The sequence below is a fragment of the Trichechus manatus genome, unplaced genomic scaffold (genome assembly GCF_000243295.1).
Source record: "Trichechus manatus latirostris isolate Lorelei unplaced genomic scaffold, TriManLat1.0 scaffold00004, whole genome shotgun sequence".
NCBI classification, from domain to species: domain Eukaryota; kingdom Metazoa; phylum Chordata; class Mammalia; order Sirenia; family Trichechidae; genus Trichechus; species Trichechus manatus.
The window spans coordinates 14712009-14728007 of NW_004443940.1; the positions used below are offsets into that span (position 1 = coordinate 14712009).

Consider the following 15999-nt stretch of genomic DNA (forward strand, 5'->3'; position numbering starts at 1 on the left):
TGTCGATTCCAACTCAATAGCAACCCGGTAGGATCGAGTAGAACCGCCCCATAGGGTTTCCAAGACTGAATCTTTATGGAAGCAGACTGCCACATCATTCTTACTGGTGGGTTCAAACTGCTGACCTTTCGGTTAGTAGCCAAGTGCTTAACCACTGCACCACCTTGGAGGAATAAAACCTGTTGCCGTTGAGTCGATTCCAGCTTACAGGGTTGCTATGAGTTGGAATGGACTCAGTGGCAATGGGTTTGGTTTTTTGATTTATTCCGCCATCCATTCTCATTCCAAGAACTAGTTGGGTCCCCTCTAATTTGTCTTTCAAACCCCAAGGAGTACTACTGCTGGGGGTGGGGGTGGGGGTATAGATGTTTGACTAGGGAGGGGCCCAAAAAGTCTAAACCAAAGTTCAGCACCCCAAATTCAAGCAGCTGCCAGGGCTTGCTCTTTTGTATTTGATAGTTCTGATAAGAAAACTTCAAAAGGAAGTTAATTCAAACAATATCAAAACATTATTTCACTTTAACATAGAGAACCCATGTTTTCGCCCAGTCAAAATTAGGTTAACTTTCTGCCTCAAGTTCCTTGAAAATCAACTCAAAACATTTAAGGTTACTTAGCAATGTTTCGTTTTGGAGTGCTCTGAAAACGTGATTAAAGCTGTGGACCCACTCCCCAGACTGAGCAGGGAGTCGGGGGTGGGGGACCAAGATCTTCCAAACCCGTGGAGACTTCCAACAGCTCTGAGTAAAGGGATCTGCCACCATCACACCCATTCTCTCTCCATGCTTCAGCCCATTGTGTTGCCAAAAGATAAATCATTTTGGGTAGGATATCTTCAGCAATTTCCAACTGGATTCCCACCATGGCATGCAAATATATCCAATCCCATGAAATACACAAACTTGCAGGACAGCAGCACATGGAACTGATAGAAGTAAACGTAAGGTTAACTCAATAAAAATACTTTTTTAGTTCTTACATGAAATTTCTAACTCCTTAACATTAAAAAGTTTGGGTCAAGGGTTTTAGAGATGTACAAGAGAATGTAGTATCACAATCATATGTTTGATGAGGTATGCTCCCTTCACATTAAAAAGGCATGAAATAAATTTGATAATATTTAAATATGCAGATACTAGTTAAAAAAATCTATGTTGGCAGCAGAGTTTTCTTGGGAAGAAGATTCTACCATATTTCACCTTTACTACTTAGAAGAGAAATACATCCAACATTGGTTAATGTCTAATGACTTTCATTACACACTTAAGTGAAAAAACTCCTCACACCAACCTTGTGACACAGGTCTTTAATTTTTACAAACAGGTGCAAAGATTAGCCTGTCCTGGTTCACACAGTCTATAGCCCAAACTACTCTTAACGACCTGATTCTAACATTCGCACGACACCCCCAGGATTAAGGAAGGGTCATGAGTCATAGACTTTCTAAGATAATTCTTTTAATTAAAATTCATAGGGAAGAAATGTTTATAAATTTATAAATAAAAAACTTATAAATTCATACAGAAGAGCTGTTTAACCAACAAGTCTCCCTCTAAATGAGAGAATTACAAACTATGCAAATCTGTCTCGTGCTTTAGAAGGAAAACATTAATTATACCTAATGTGTAAGTACCATAATGGTATTAACTTCTGATATTTAAATTATCCTGAAAGCTGCTGAGTGTGACCACTATCGAACTTCTGTTTCTGCTCTGGCTGAGAACGGAAGGAGGCTTTATGAAGCGACTGAAGAATTCTTCCCAAGGTTTCCTGCGACCATTTGTAGAGTGTATGGTCTTTGTCTCTAGAGTCCAAAGACAAAGAGTCTCTAATTTGAAATCAGAATCGATCTGCTGCTCTGCTAGCCACAGCGCGGATGTTGCCATAAACCTTTGATGGAGGATTTCCTGCAGAGGAAAAAAAAAAAAAGGCTAATCTACATATACAAATACACTCACAGATACAGAAGCTACATGAAAAATGGTCTACAACCCAAAAATAACAGGAATATTTTTCCACTGGATCCATCTTAAATTACCAAAACCACCTTGAAGGAAATCATACTCAAATAGTCTCCAAAAAAATCACTTTAAAATCCTAAGAGCCGAAGGCACTAAGTTGTCAAAATATCTCAAAAAGCAGCTAGCCAGTGAGACCTGGGCACTGGAAGAGAATCGCCAGCATTCCTGAACAAGCTGCTGCCGTCCTGTAACTGTTATCAGGAGGCACTGACTTTGCTGCATGATCGTGAAAATGGAAAAAGGTGCCTGTTGATCGAAGCTGTTCAGCAGCTCCTTTTTTGCCGGATCTAAAACATGTTCCCTGCTATTCTGGAATGTCTTTTCCATGCACCTTGTCAGGGAAAGCAGCAAAAATTTAAGAACATAACCCAATAAAACCCTTTCTCTTCTCCAGTAGAGAAGCAAAACTCTGTACTCCTTCTAGGTCCATATTTGCCTACCTCCAAAGTTTTCTATTGGCTATCTTTAACATTACCCTTAGCCTAAACTGAGTTGCACATGCAGTTTGAGTTCCAAAATTCTCTCATCTGTTCTTTCCAGAGAAAACACCAAGGAAATAAACTGCTATTACCCAGAATGAGGTTGCAAATGGCAGTTCTTGCCATCTTGATGTTTTGGAAAGAGCCAAGAATGTGAACTTTCCTGAAAAGAGAAAGTGAGAGACAAGTTAGCAACAGGAAGCATTTCCTTAACTGAGTCCTGTAAGACAGAAACTCTGGAAAATCACAATACAGGTTCCTAAAAGGCAGGAGCTGCCTGACCCACCCTTGGCATTTGTCCTAGGGAACAACAAATGCCTGGTACATACTAGGTGGTGCAAACAGTTCAGTGCTCGACTACTAGCTAAGGGTTGGTGGTTCAAACCCACCCAGAGGCACCTGGGAAGAGAGGCCTGGAGATCTGCTTCTGCGATGTCACAGTCCTGGAAACACCATGGAGCGGTTCTACTCTGCACGCATGCGGCTGCCATGAGCTGGAATCCACTTGACAACCAACAGCAATAAACACTGGCTGGCTCAGCTTACGTGCTATCTGCATGGCTGTCACTGTGGCAGCACAGCACCATCCCTTTTCCTTCAATCCTTCAAGCAGCCAAGAGTCACAGGGAGCCCTGATCGTAAGCAGGGCCTTGGTGTCTGAGGATCATGGCCTCAACAGACATGTGAAAACCCAAAGGGCAGGATGCCCCACTTTTTATTTTAAAAAAATAAAAAAAGTTTGAGATTTGCTTCATATAACAGTAAGAAAAAAATAAATCCTAGGAATGGATTCACACCAAATATTAATACTGGCTACCTTCGGATGATGGGGTTATGTTTGTTGTTTCTCTTTATGCTCATCTGTGTTTTATGTTTTAATAATAAAGATGTATCTCTCATGTATAAAATGGAACCCTCATTCACTGCTGTGGAATCATAAAATGGTGCAGCTGTGGTAGGAATAGTCTGGTGGTTCCTCAAAGAGTTAAACGTTGAATCACCATACCAGTTGCTGTTGAGTCAATTCCAACTCGTGGCGACCCCATGCATGTCAGAGTAGAACTGTGCTCTATCAGGGCTTTTAATGGTGCTTTTTTGGAAGTAGATTGCCAGGCCTTTCTTCCAAGGCACCCTTGGGTGGACTCAAACCTCTAACCTTTCAGTTATCAGCCAAGTGCATTAACTGCTTGTATATGGTAACTCCCTGGTTACCATATGACTCAGCAATTCCACTCCTAATTATATACCCAAGAGAACTGAAAACATTTGTCTACGAAAAACCTGTATATGGATATTCACAGCAGCCAAAAGTGGAAACAACTAAAGATCCATCAAGTGATGAACAGATAAAACGTGGTATATCCCTACAACAATTATTCAGCCATAAAAAGGAATAAAGTACTGATTCATTCTACAACATGGATGAAGCTGAAAAATAGTATGCTAAGAATCCAGACACAAAAGGCACATACTGTATAGTTCCATTTATATAAAATGTCCAGACTAGGCAAACCCACAGAGACAGAAAGTAGATCAGTGACTGCAAGGGAAGTGGGGAGAACACCACGGGTGATGAGCACGGAGTTTCTTTCTGGAGTGATGAAAACGTTATAGAATTAAGACAGCGGTGATGGTTGCACAACTCTCTGAATATACTAAAAATCACTTTTAAAAGGTGGACTTTATGGTATCTGAATTATATCTCAATAAAAAATTATTAGAAAAGACAAAAACAAAACTAAGACGCTTCTCAATATTCTTGATGAATAATGGCTACCACCCAGTAGGTGCTTTCCCTGTGCTGGGGCTTCATATCGGTGCTTTCATTTGCTCCTCGCCTCACCTTTATCCAGCAGATGCTAGTCCCACTTTACCGATCAGAAGAGAAGTTTATGAGAAGTAACCTTCCTGAGAGAATATGCTGGCAGAGCTGGGGTTACTGAATACTGAGATATGCAAGTAATATTATACTGAATTAAAATATATGTGGGTTTCAACAGCAAAACTTTCTAAGGATTATTTAAATTTCTTCAGTACTAAGAATCATACAGACTCTTTGAATGGGCATTCCTTAAATGACTCAAATAAGATTGACGATATATAATTTTTCCTTCCCTGCCCTATATTCTAAAATGCTTTTTAAACTATCTGTATACCTAATTTTGATAAAAATGTTACTTAAGTATGAAAGATGATGAAATTGGAGACAGTGAGACTAGATAAAGTGCAAAGAGTTTTGCTACTAAACGTATCAAAGTAATGGGGGCAGTGGCTGGAAAGCAATGTAGGTCACAGGACATGTAACAGGCAAAAATTATTTCCTGTCTGGTCTATTTAATATATCTGGAACATATTGTTTTTAGGTTTATATCCTACTCACCTTATACCTTATTTTGCCAGATCATTAGTAACGTATCAAAAATAACATTTATACCTGTAGAATAATCAGAACTTACGGCTATTATCACAATTAATGTTGCTGGCTACCGTTAAGTCAGCCCCTAACTCATGGCAATCCGGTGCACAACTGGACCAGACAGTTGTGATCCACAGTTGTCACTGTCTGATTTTTTAAAGTAGATTGCCAGGCCTTTGTTCCTAGTCTGTCTTAGTCTGGAAGCTCTGCTCAAACCTGTTCAGCATCATAGCAACACGTAGGCCTCCACTGACAGGCAGGTGGTAGCTGCAAATGAAGTCCATCGGCCAGAAATCAAACCAGGTCTCCTGGATGGAAGGTGAGAATTCTACCACTGAACCACCACTGTCCTCTACAACATAATTAATATAAACTGTGAAACGTGTGGATTTCCAATTAGCCTATTTACAGCAAAAGCTACAAGACAGTACACTCCTTTAATTTCAAGTAGTTTGTAATTCAATTTGTAAGAAAAATACTGAAGATTTTAAAAGCATTTAATAGCAACATTTTCATAATAGCCCCAAACTGGAAACAGCCTAAATGTCCATCAGTTGGTAACTAAATAAACAAAATGTAACACAGACACACAATGGAATAGAACTCATCACACTCAGCAAAATGGATGACACTCAAAACATCATGCGAAGTGAAAGAAGCCATACGCAGAAGACTACCTACACAGACTGTGTAATTCCATGTATATGAATTTCTAGAAAAGGCAAACCCATAGTGACAGACAGCAGATCAGTGGACTGGGGTCGGGGGAGGAGGCTGACTGCAAAGATGCACAGGGAACGTTTGGGGTGCCTGCAGAGGTGTGAGTGTGGTGGGATCACAGGTGAACTTCACTCTGTGTAAATTATGCCTCACAAACCTGCTAAAGTCAGTTCAACGAGGAAATTTTAAGTTAACGTTTTTAAATATACTTACAAATTTAGAAATTATAATTTAATATGGTATACCAACCATAATGTGATTAGCGAATCAGTTGTACTTTTAGATTTCTAAATTAACAAAAGCTTTTAGGTTTATATACAATATTTTAAAAATGTGGAATGCATTTCAAAGGTTTTCCGATTTCTAATTCTAAAAAGCTTTTCTTATGGCTTCACGTTTCCAACCCCAGGCTCAGTCCATAAAAGTTTAAAAAATATAATACAACCTGGCTTCACATATAGAGGGCCACCAACACAGTTCCATGTTTTTAAGTATAAAGAATAGTCTAAAATTCAGCTTCTAAAAAATGATGAGCCCCTCACTTTAGAACAAAGATGAGATCATTTAAAAAGAAATTATTTCTGGATTTAGTAGCAGGCAGATCCTCTTCTCAGCCAACTGCTTTGTTTCCCAACTTCATGGCATTATATAATCTAAGCCATCTGCCAGTAAGATCCCCAGCCTGGCAGCAGAGCAGCTCCATTCTCGGAGCGGTAATCCGAGCTTCACTTCTGGCACCCTTATTTTAGGCCTACAGCATCTTACTTACGTTCCCGTATAGCTGCTCTCCAGTTTTTCACTCAACTCGCAATACTCACCTTTCTTTCATGAAGGGCCTTTATACACTTTTTTTTAAAAAACGAAAGCCTCACAAAGCATTTAAGATACTACTCCTTGCTCCCCCCTACAGATTTAACAGACTGCCCCGAAATACTATTTAAATCTTCAACTATAACATAATTTCTTTTAGTAGTGATTCTAAACATTTCCCTTATTGCTAACTGAGAAAAAAGCTATAACTTCTGAAATTTTCTCAGCTAATCTAATCTGCTTTCAAAGTAGGTGACTATTTATCCAGAACCCGATACAGGAAGTCCCCAATTTACAATGGTGTTCCATTCCAACCACCTCTCTTAAGTTAGTTCTGACTTAAGTAGGACACCTCACTTTCATTTTTTTAGTTTTATTATTGCCTTTTATTATCAATGTCTTTATAATCATAACATTGAATAACTGCAAGTGAACATCTGAGAATGTTAACAGCAATTTACGCACTGCCACACTGTATGGAGCACATATTACTGATGATAAAATGTCAAATAACAGACAGTCGTAAACATGGTTCATCGTAACTCAAGTGCATCGTAAGTCAGGGACTACCTGTGCTGACAAAGATTCTGTGGTGACATTATGCATAAAATACAAATTTTATGACATTTTTTTAAACCACCAGAAGATCAGATGTAAATTAGGACAATAATTTTCTCAAGACCGGATACTTACACATCAGCCAAAACTATTCGTGTCCTTGTCACATTCTCTATGGTGAATTTGGTTTTTCCTCCTTTGCCAGCAATTCGTCCTATTGCCCTTGACAGGTGGTCTCCCTTTAAAGGCTTAACTAAACAAGAAGAGGAATATCTCAGCAGGCAGGCCATTCCAGTGCACCACCCACCTCAACATAAAAAGTTAAATCATTAACTAAATTATCCTACTAAATGACACAAAACTGACACTTAAAAAAAAAAAAACTTGCTAATAATACAACTCATTTGATGCTATTAGAGAAAATCATGAGTCACCACTCAACAATACAAAAAGGCAGTACTTTGCAGGAAAAGACCACCACACACTCACCATCTGTAATTTCAAAAGACTCTAGGAAGAGGTCATCCAACCTGATGAGGGCAAGTGCATCCTACAACACAAAAATCGAATGCTGTGAAGGCCCTTCTCTTTGATACCTAAGAACGAGTGAAGCGGAAGTAATGCTAAACTAAAACCCGCAAACTGTAGGGCTAGAAAACTCGTTATTTTTTAAAATGCCCCAATCCATTAAAACGATTTATACAGAGTACTTTTCAAGTCCCCATTTTAGATGTCATAAAACCACTCACCTCCACCTGAAATCCCAGAATAAAGGCTTTCACAAAATCAGCTGCTTTTGTCAGAGCGCTAACATCCTTGGTTTCTTTACAGGTCTGTTAAAAAAAAGTAGAAGTTACAGCTGAAGATGAAAATAGGAGAATATTCTATCAAAATGTAAGGAAAGATCTTTTCCCATTACTATAATCTCCTTCCCTACAACTTCTTTTCAATATATTCACTACGACCCAGTATTTTGGTCGTGTCTTTAATTTGCAAAATAAAACTTTCCCAGCCGCAGAACCAACTAAAGTCTGTCCAGTGACTGCACTAAGTGGCTGATCTGACTCTGCAGCAGACAGAAGCTTCCTCTGGCACTGCAGGATCGCTCACATTCTGAAGGACCTTCTTATATCCCTATAACACCCAAGCTGGTCCTCTTCCCTTCTCCCTGGAGTCCTACCTAATCTCCTGACTTCAGCTTCCATTTACATGCTGTTTCCCAAAGCTACAACTCCAGTCCTAACTACTTGCACCCTGGGTGCTGTTGTTAGGTGCCTTCCAGTCAGTTCCGACCCTTAGCAACCCTGTGTGAAACAGACCAAAACATTGTCCTGTCCTGCCCTATCCTCAAAATTGTTGCTAGGTTTGAGCCTATTGTTACAGCCACTGTGTCAATCCATCTCATCGAGGGTCTTCCTCTTTTTCACTGACCCTCTACCTTATCAAGCATGACATCCTTCTCCAGGGACTGGTCCCTCCTAATAACATATCCAAAGTACATGAGACAAAGTCTCACCATCCTCACTTCCAAGGAGCACTCTAGCTGTACTTCTTCCAAGACAGATTTGTTCATTCTTCTGGCAGTTCATGGTATAGTCAATATTCTTCACCAACACCGTAATTCAGAGGCATCAATTCTTCTTGTATATTCCTTATTCGTAGTCTAGCTTTCCCATGGGTATCAAGTAATTGAAAATACCATGGCTTGGGTCAGGCGCACCTTAGACCTCAAAGTTACATCTTTGCTTCTCAACACTTTAAAGATGTCTTTTGCAGATCTGCCCAATGCAATATGTTGTTTGATTTCTTGACTACTGCTTCCATGGGTGTTGATCGTGGATCCAAGTAAAATGAAATCCTTGACAACTTCAATCTTTATCTATCATGAATTTGCTTATAGGTCCAGTTGTGAGGATTTTTGTTTTATGTTGAGGTGTAATCCATACTGAAGGCTGCAGTCTTTGATCTTCATCAGTAAGTGCTTCAAGTCCTCTTCGCTTTTAGCAAGCAAGGTTATATGATCTGCATATTGCAGGTTGTTAATAAGTCTTCCTCCAGTCCTGATGCTGCATTCTTCTTCGTATAGTCTAGCTTCTCAGATTATTTGCTGAGCATACAAAGTGAATAAGTACAGTGAAAAAACCCTGACGCATACCTTTCCTAATTTAAACCACCCACTATCCTCTTGTTCTGTCTGAATGGCTGGCTCTTGGTCTATGTATAGTTTCCACACAAGCACAATTAAGTGTTCTGAGATTCCCATTCTTCACAATTTTATCTATAATTTGTTACAATCCACACAGTAAAATGTCTTTGCATAGTCAATAAAACACAGGGAAACATCTTACTGGTATTCTCTGTTTTCAGCCAAGATCCATCTGGTATCAGCAATGATATCCCTTATTCCACATCCTCTTCTGAATCTGGCTTGAATTTCTGGCAGTTCCCTGTTGATGTACTGCTACAAATGTTTTTGAACTATCTTCAGCAAAATTTTAATTTGCGTGTAATATTAACAATATTGTTTGATGATTTCCGCATTCTGTTGGATCGCCTTTCTTTGGAACGGGCACAAATACGGATCTCTTCCGGACGGCTGGCCATGTAGCTGTCTTCCAAATTTCCTGGCACAGATAAGTGAGTACTTCCAGTATTGCATCCGTTTGTTGAAACATCTCAATTGACATTCCATCAATTCCTGGATCCTTGTTTTTTGCCAATGCCTTCAGTGCAGCTTGGACTTCTTCCTTCAGGATCATTGGTTCCTGATCATATGCTGCCGCCTAAAATGGTCGAACATTGATCAATTCTTTTTGGTACAGTGATTCTGTGTATTCCTTCCACCTTCTTTTGATGCTTCCTGTGTTGTTCAATATTTTCTCTGTAGAATCTTTCAACATTGCAACTTGAGGCTTGAATTTTTTCTTCAGTTCTTTCAGCTTGAGAAGTGCCAAACATGTTCTTCCCTTTTGGTTTTCTAACTCCAGGTCTTTGCACATGTCATTATAATACTTAACTCTGTCTTCTCCACCCACCCTTTGAAATCTTTTGTTGAGCTCTTTTACTTCATCATTTCTTCTATTCACTTTAGCTACTCTACGTTCAATAGCAAGTTTCAGAGTCTCTTCTGACATCCATATTGGTCCTTTCTTTCCTGTCTTTTTTGCTTTCTTCACGTATGATGTCCTTGATGTCATCCCACAACTCATCTGGCCTTCAGTCGTTAGTGTTTGTTGCATCAAATCTATTCTTGAGATGGTCTCTAAATTCAGGTGGGATATACTCAAGATTCTGCTTTGGCTCTAGTGGACTTATTTTAATTTTCTTCAGCTTCAACTTGAACTTGCATGGGAACAATTGATGGTTTGTTCCACAACTGGCCCCTGGCCTTATTCCGACTGATGATATTGAGTTTCTCCATCATCTCGTTAAACAGATGTAGTTGATCTGATTCCTGTGTATTCTATCTAGTGGACTCGACGTGTATAGTCCCGTTAACGCTGTTGAAAAAAGGCATTTGCAATGAAGAAGTCACTGGCCTTGCAAAATTCTATCATGCAATCTCCAGCACCGTTTCTATCATCAAGGCCTTATTTTCCAACTACTGATGCTTCTTCGTTTCCAGCTTTTGCATTCCAATCACCAGTAATTATCAGTGCATCTTGATTACATGTTTGGTCAACTTTAGATGGCAGAAGTTGGTAAAAATCTTCAGTTGTTTAATCTTTGGCATCAGCGGTTGGTGTGTAAATTTGAATACCGTACTTTTTCACAAATACTGTGCACCTTCTAAATTTTTTTTTGCCAACCGTGCCCTCCCCTCAAGCTATTTTCAAAAGCACTACTATGCTAATTTTTTTTTCACGTTGCTGCAAAACGAAATTAGTATAGTACACTTACGAAAATACCACAGGGGCAGGGTGCGGTTGGCAAACAAACATAAAAGGCACGTTATTTACGTGAAAATTCAGTAATAGTCGTATTAACTGGTCTTCCTTGTAGGCATATGGATGTTACCCTATCACTGACAGCGCTGTACTTCAGGATAGATCTCAAAATGCTTTTTTGACAATGGATGAGATGCCATTCCTCTTCAATCTGTCATTCCTGGCATAGTATACCATGACTGTCGGATTCAAAATAGCCAGTACCATCCATTTCAGCTAATGCCTAGGATATCGATGTTTATCCATTCCATTTCATTTCTGATGACTTCCAACTTTCCTAGATTCATACTTTGTACATTCCACATTCTGATTAATGGATGCCTGCAGCCATTTCTTCTCATTTTGAGTCGTGCAAATGAAGGTCCTGAAAGCTTGACTCCATCCACTTCATTAGGGTTCACTCTACTTTGAAGAAGCAGATCTTCCCCAATTGTATTTCGAGTGCCTTCCAAGATGAAAGGCTCATCTTCCAGCACTATATCAGACAACACTCTGCTGCTATGCATAAGATTTTCACCGGCCAATTTTTAGAAGTAGATGATCAGGTCCTTCTTCCTAGATTGTCTTAGTCTGGAACCTCTGCTGAAACCTTTCCACCATGGGAGACTCTGATGATATTTGAAATACTAGTGGCATAAGTTCCAGTATAACAGTTAACATGCAAGCTACCACAGTATGAAAACTGACAGAAAAGTGGTGGTCACACGCAATAGAATGGCTATTATCAAAAAAAAAAAAAAGGAAAATAAGAAGTGTAGGCAAGTATGTGGAGAAATTGGAATCCTCATCCATTGCTGATAAGAACGTAAAATGATGCAGCTGCTGTGGAAAACAATGTGGTGTTAAACATAGAATTACCATATGACCAACCAATTCCACTCCTAGGTTAAATACCCTAAAGACTTGAAAGCAGGGACTCAAATATACTTGTATACCAATGTTTACTGCAGCATTATTCACAATAGCCAAAAGGTGGAACAATTCTCTGTCCATCAGCAAAGAAATGGATAAACAAAATTACCCACAAAAATAATGAAATATTCTTCAGCTACAAAGAGAGATGAAATTCTGATACATGCTAGGACATGGATGAACCTTGAAAACATTATGCTGAGTGAAACAAGTCAGCCACTCATTACTCATTGCCATCAAGTCGATTCTGACTCATAGCGACCCTATAGGACAGAAGATAACCGCTCCACAGGGTTTCCAAGGAGGAGCTGGTGGATTCAAACTACCAACCTTTTCGTTAGAAGCCAAGCTCTTTAACTACTGCACCACCAAGGCTCCTCAAAAAGACAAATATTAAATGATCCCACTTCTATGAAATATCCAGAACAGGCAAGTGCATGGAGATCAAAGTATTAGAGGTTACCATAGGCTTGGGGAGAGGGGAATGGGGAGTTTTTGCTTAAGGTGTACTAAGTTTCTATTTGTGATGATGAAAAACTTTCGGAAACAGTTAGTGGTAATGGTTACACAACGTGGTGATATAATTCACAATTTTCTGAAGTGTACGCTTAAAAATGGTTAAAACTGCAATTTCTCCATTATATATATTTTACCACAACTAAATTATTTGAAAAAAAAAAAAAGAAAACCTAGGCCCTAGTTACAATTCTATGTGTCCTTGGGTAAGTCACACAGATACTCTAGGTCTTAAGTTTTCTCATCTGTAAAATAAGGACATTAGTGTGGAAGATACTGAGGGATCTCTAACAGCATCAAGATTCATTTACTAGCTTGATGACTTTAGCCAAGATACACAACTTCTGTGACCATCAGTTTCCTCATATCTATAATATGGAGGCTATCATCTACCTCACAGGGCCGTCTTAAAGACCAACGATGTAGCGCACGTCAAAGTACCACTATGAGTCTTGTATACAAGTGTCAACAATGCTGTTGTTTGCTGCCAATGAGTTGGCCCCCAACTCACGGTGACCCCATGCACAACAGGATGGGACCATTGTGATCCATAGGGTTTTCATAGGCTGATATTCAGAAGTAGACTGCCAGACCTTTCTTCCTAGTCTGTCTTAGTCTGGAAGCTCTGCTGAAACCTGTGCAGCACCACAGCAACACACAAGCCTCCAATGACAGACAGGTTGTGGCTGCACTTGAGGTGCACTGCCCTCTTCAACAAATGTTAATGGGATCCAAATCAATGCTGCTGCAATACATTAGACAGCTAAGCATAACAAAAGTTGGGTGCTAAAGAAATGACTCACAAATCAACCAATTATAAAGGAGGAAGAACTTGAGACAGACCCTGGAACATGACCGGAACTGAAGTAGGAAGAGCAAGAGAATAGGGAGGAGAGGACCTTCTTCAGAGGGAAAAGCTACCCAGAAGTATGGAATAGAAATGTTCAAAGAGATTATGAAAAACCAACTTGGGACCAGAGTCCATTACTTGAAAGGCATGTCCACTTAAAAGCTTAACTCAGGATATCATGATAAAAGCAACACGGTCAGGGAAAGTTAGCATAGAGGATGTATTTGAGGAAGGAGAGACTTAAAGCAACAAAACAAGGGAAACCTACAGTGAAACCAAGTCTTGGCATGAAACCATCAAAACCTGAACGAGACTGGCAACAGGGACAAACAAGGATTCTACTGTCAAGTTCAATATTATGAACTTTACCAACTATTTAGAGCAAGGCCTCTCTGCTTTGTTCTCTTATCACACACAGTTCATCAACAGAGATGAGTCTACACCTGCCATAACGATAGTATAAGAATTCTCAAAAAGGAGGCTATTATAAGTAATTTTGGTGATGAATTATGATACAAAATACCATGAGAAAAAAGTCCAAAGTTAATTGATTTAAAATGTTTTGTTACTCCCAGATTAAAGGAGCTCTGCTCGGTGGTTCAAACCCACCAGTCACTCTGTAGGAGAAAGACCTGGTGATCTGTTCCCATAAAGATTACAGCCTAGGAAACTCTATGGGGCACTGCCACTCTGTCATACAGGGTTGCTATGGGTGGAAATCGATGTGAAGGCACACAACTGTTGATCTTCTGGTTAGCAGCCAAGTTCTTAACATATGTGCGTATGTATGTGTGTATGCGTGTATATGTGTGTATATATATACATATGTACGTATATATATGTGTATATGTATATATGTATATAGTAGCCCTGGTGGCACAGTGGTTAAGAGGTCAGCTGACAACCAAAAGGTTCGCAGTTTGAATCCACCAGCTGCCTTGAAAGCCCTATGGGTCAGTTCTACTCTGTCTTACAGGACCGCTATGAGTAGGAACTGACTCGACGATAACGGGTTTGGTATACACACGTACGTAACTTATTTTTACATTTACATATCTTTGCACTCAACAGAATATATATATATCTATTTGATGTGTATATATATATATTTCTTTCTTCCTATACTATTAAAATATACAGTGCCTGTACTGCTGCAACCAGTAACTAAAACCTTGCGTATGCCTATTTATGTCACTCACATACTTCTGCTTAGGACAACCCCTTTCTTCGGTCTTCTCAAGTCAACACAGTACATTATAAACAATATGCAGAGACATAGCCAGTATCCTGGTATGATTTCAGACTTAATTTAGGGATTCAATTAATATTTGTGTTGAATGTATGTTTTGAAGGCATTTAAGAAGTTCAAACTCAATACATATTACAAAACTGGAAGAAACCATTTAACAAGTCCCATTCAACAAAGTCTATTCACTCCTTGGTCCCTGTAGAAGAAAGAAACCCTAGTATATTTGGAACTCATTGACACTCTCCTTACCCTGATTTCTACATTCCTCGATTTCAAGTTAAAGCGTATCTGAAGTCCCAGATGTTCCACAATAGGAGTAAATATCTTCATCCAGTTCTCTTTCAATGGTGTGTATCTGTTAGCTGGGACTGGAATTTTCCTTGTTTCTTCTTTCCCACCCTACAATATAAACGAACACACAACTTAGGAGATATCTGGAGGGGTGGGGATGGAGCTGTAAAATGACAGCTGATCCACAAAAATCTTCCTTTAAACTGAACGAGTTAAACCTCCGGAGAATCACTTATCTAGGAGGAACCTCACTTCATAAAAGCACCGCAGCTTCAACATCACCCAGAGGTTTGACCCGTTCCTGACGCCTGCCCCGTTCCTGTCCGGGGTCCCCGCCCGTACCAGGAGCCCATCCCCGGAGAGGGGCGGGAAGACGGGCCTCTTCGCGGGCCGGGCCTCCTCCGTGTCCATGCGGCCCGCGTCTCCACTCTCCCCCGACGCCGACAGCTGCTCAGCCTGCCGTTTCTTGGCCCTCCGGCCACCCCTGCGGGTGACCTGGGTGAAGCCGTCCTCGGCCCCGGCGCTCTGTGCCTCCATCTCGCCTTCCATCCCCCGGAATCTCCAGCCCGGCAGGCACTTCCGCCTCCAACACGTGCGCAGCCGCACCCCGCAGGCGTACCCTGACAGACCCCGAGAGCGCCACCAGCCCCAGGACTCCGCCCCCTTCCCGAAGAAGTCCCACGCGGGGGTCCTGAATCAGGATTTTGTTAATATCGGTGGGGGCTATCCTACAATATGCCTGATTTTTATGACCTCCCTCCGGCCGTGCAACTCACAGATAAAGCATTTTGTAATCTCAAAACTGTATACGTAAGAAAGTCAGTCATAAAAGCGATAAACAAATTTGTGTTGTCCGTAAAGGAAAATTTGTGTGTTCCCAGTAGTATATCTGGCATTATCTTAGATAACTAAATCCACCTAGCGAGGCCTGAGTACGGCAAGCGGGAGAGACAAACTGTCGTTAATGTTTGGAGTCTGGTTTCCAGGTTAGTGTTTGGTCCGGGTCCGGCGGTGGCAGTTGACGGAGGTGGAATTTGCTGGGCTATGTCGGCCTTTGAGAAGCCTCAGATCATCGCCCATATCCAGAAGAGCCTCAACTACACGGTGTTTGACTGTAAATGGGTGCCATGCAGCGCCAAATTTGTGACCATGGGCAACTTCGCACGGGGCACCGGCGTCATTCAGCTGTATGAGATCCAGCACGGGGAACTGAAGCTGCTTCGGGAGGTG

At 40.5% G+C, this 15999-nt stretch overlaps 2 protein-coding genes across 2 annotated transcripts in view; one reads left to right on the top strand and one right to left on the bottom strand.

Moving 5' to 3' along the window:
• Positions 1 to 162: 162 nt before the first annotated feature.
• Positions 163 to 15431, bottom strand: PNO1 (partner of NOB1 homolog). The gene is made up of 7 exons (XM_004369256.2): positions 15112 to 15431; positions 14728 to 14877; positions 7754 to 7837; positions 7494 to 7554; positions 7140 to 7257; positions 2593 to 2663; positions 163 to 1907 (listed from the first exon to the last, which is right to left on the bottom strand). Exons 1-7 carry the CDS (start codon positions 15316 to 15318, stop codon positions 1840 to 1842), a joined length of 759 nt encoding a protein of 252 aa, XP_004369313.1. The 5' UTR covers positions 15319 to 15431; the 3' UTR covers positions 163 to 1839.
• A 141-nt stretch (positions 15432 to 15572) lies between these two features.
• DNAAF10 (dynein axonemal assembly factor 10) overlaps positions 15573 to 15999 on the top strand; it is a 32687-nt gene continuing 32260 nt past the window's right edge. The window contains exon 1 of the mRNA XM_004369257.2: positions 15573 to 15996. Coding sequence (XP_004369314.1) covers positions 15814 to 15996 — 183 coding nt within the window. The 5' untranslated portion in view covers positions 15573 to 15813. The remainder of the gene's footprint in view (positions 15997 to 15999) is intronic.

What these genes read in the sequence shown, in the direction of transcription:
- PNO1 (XM_004369256.2), bottom strand. Translation starts at nt 15,318, where the DNA reads ATGGAAGGCGAGATGGAGGCACAGAGCGCCGGGGCCGAGGACGGCTTC. An exon ending in TCTCCGGGGATGGGCTCCTG is followed by an intron (nt 14,878 to 15,111) that starts GTACGGGCGGGG and finishes TTTATATTGTAG; the next exon opens with GGTGGGAAAGAAGAAACAAG. An exon ending in TTCTGGGATTTCAGGTGGAG is followed by an intron (nt 7,555 to 7,753) that starts GTGAGTGGTTTT and finishes TTTGTGTTGTAG; the next exon opens with GATGCACTTGCCCTCATCAG.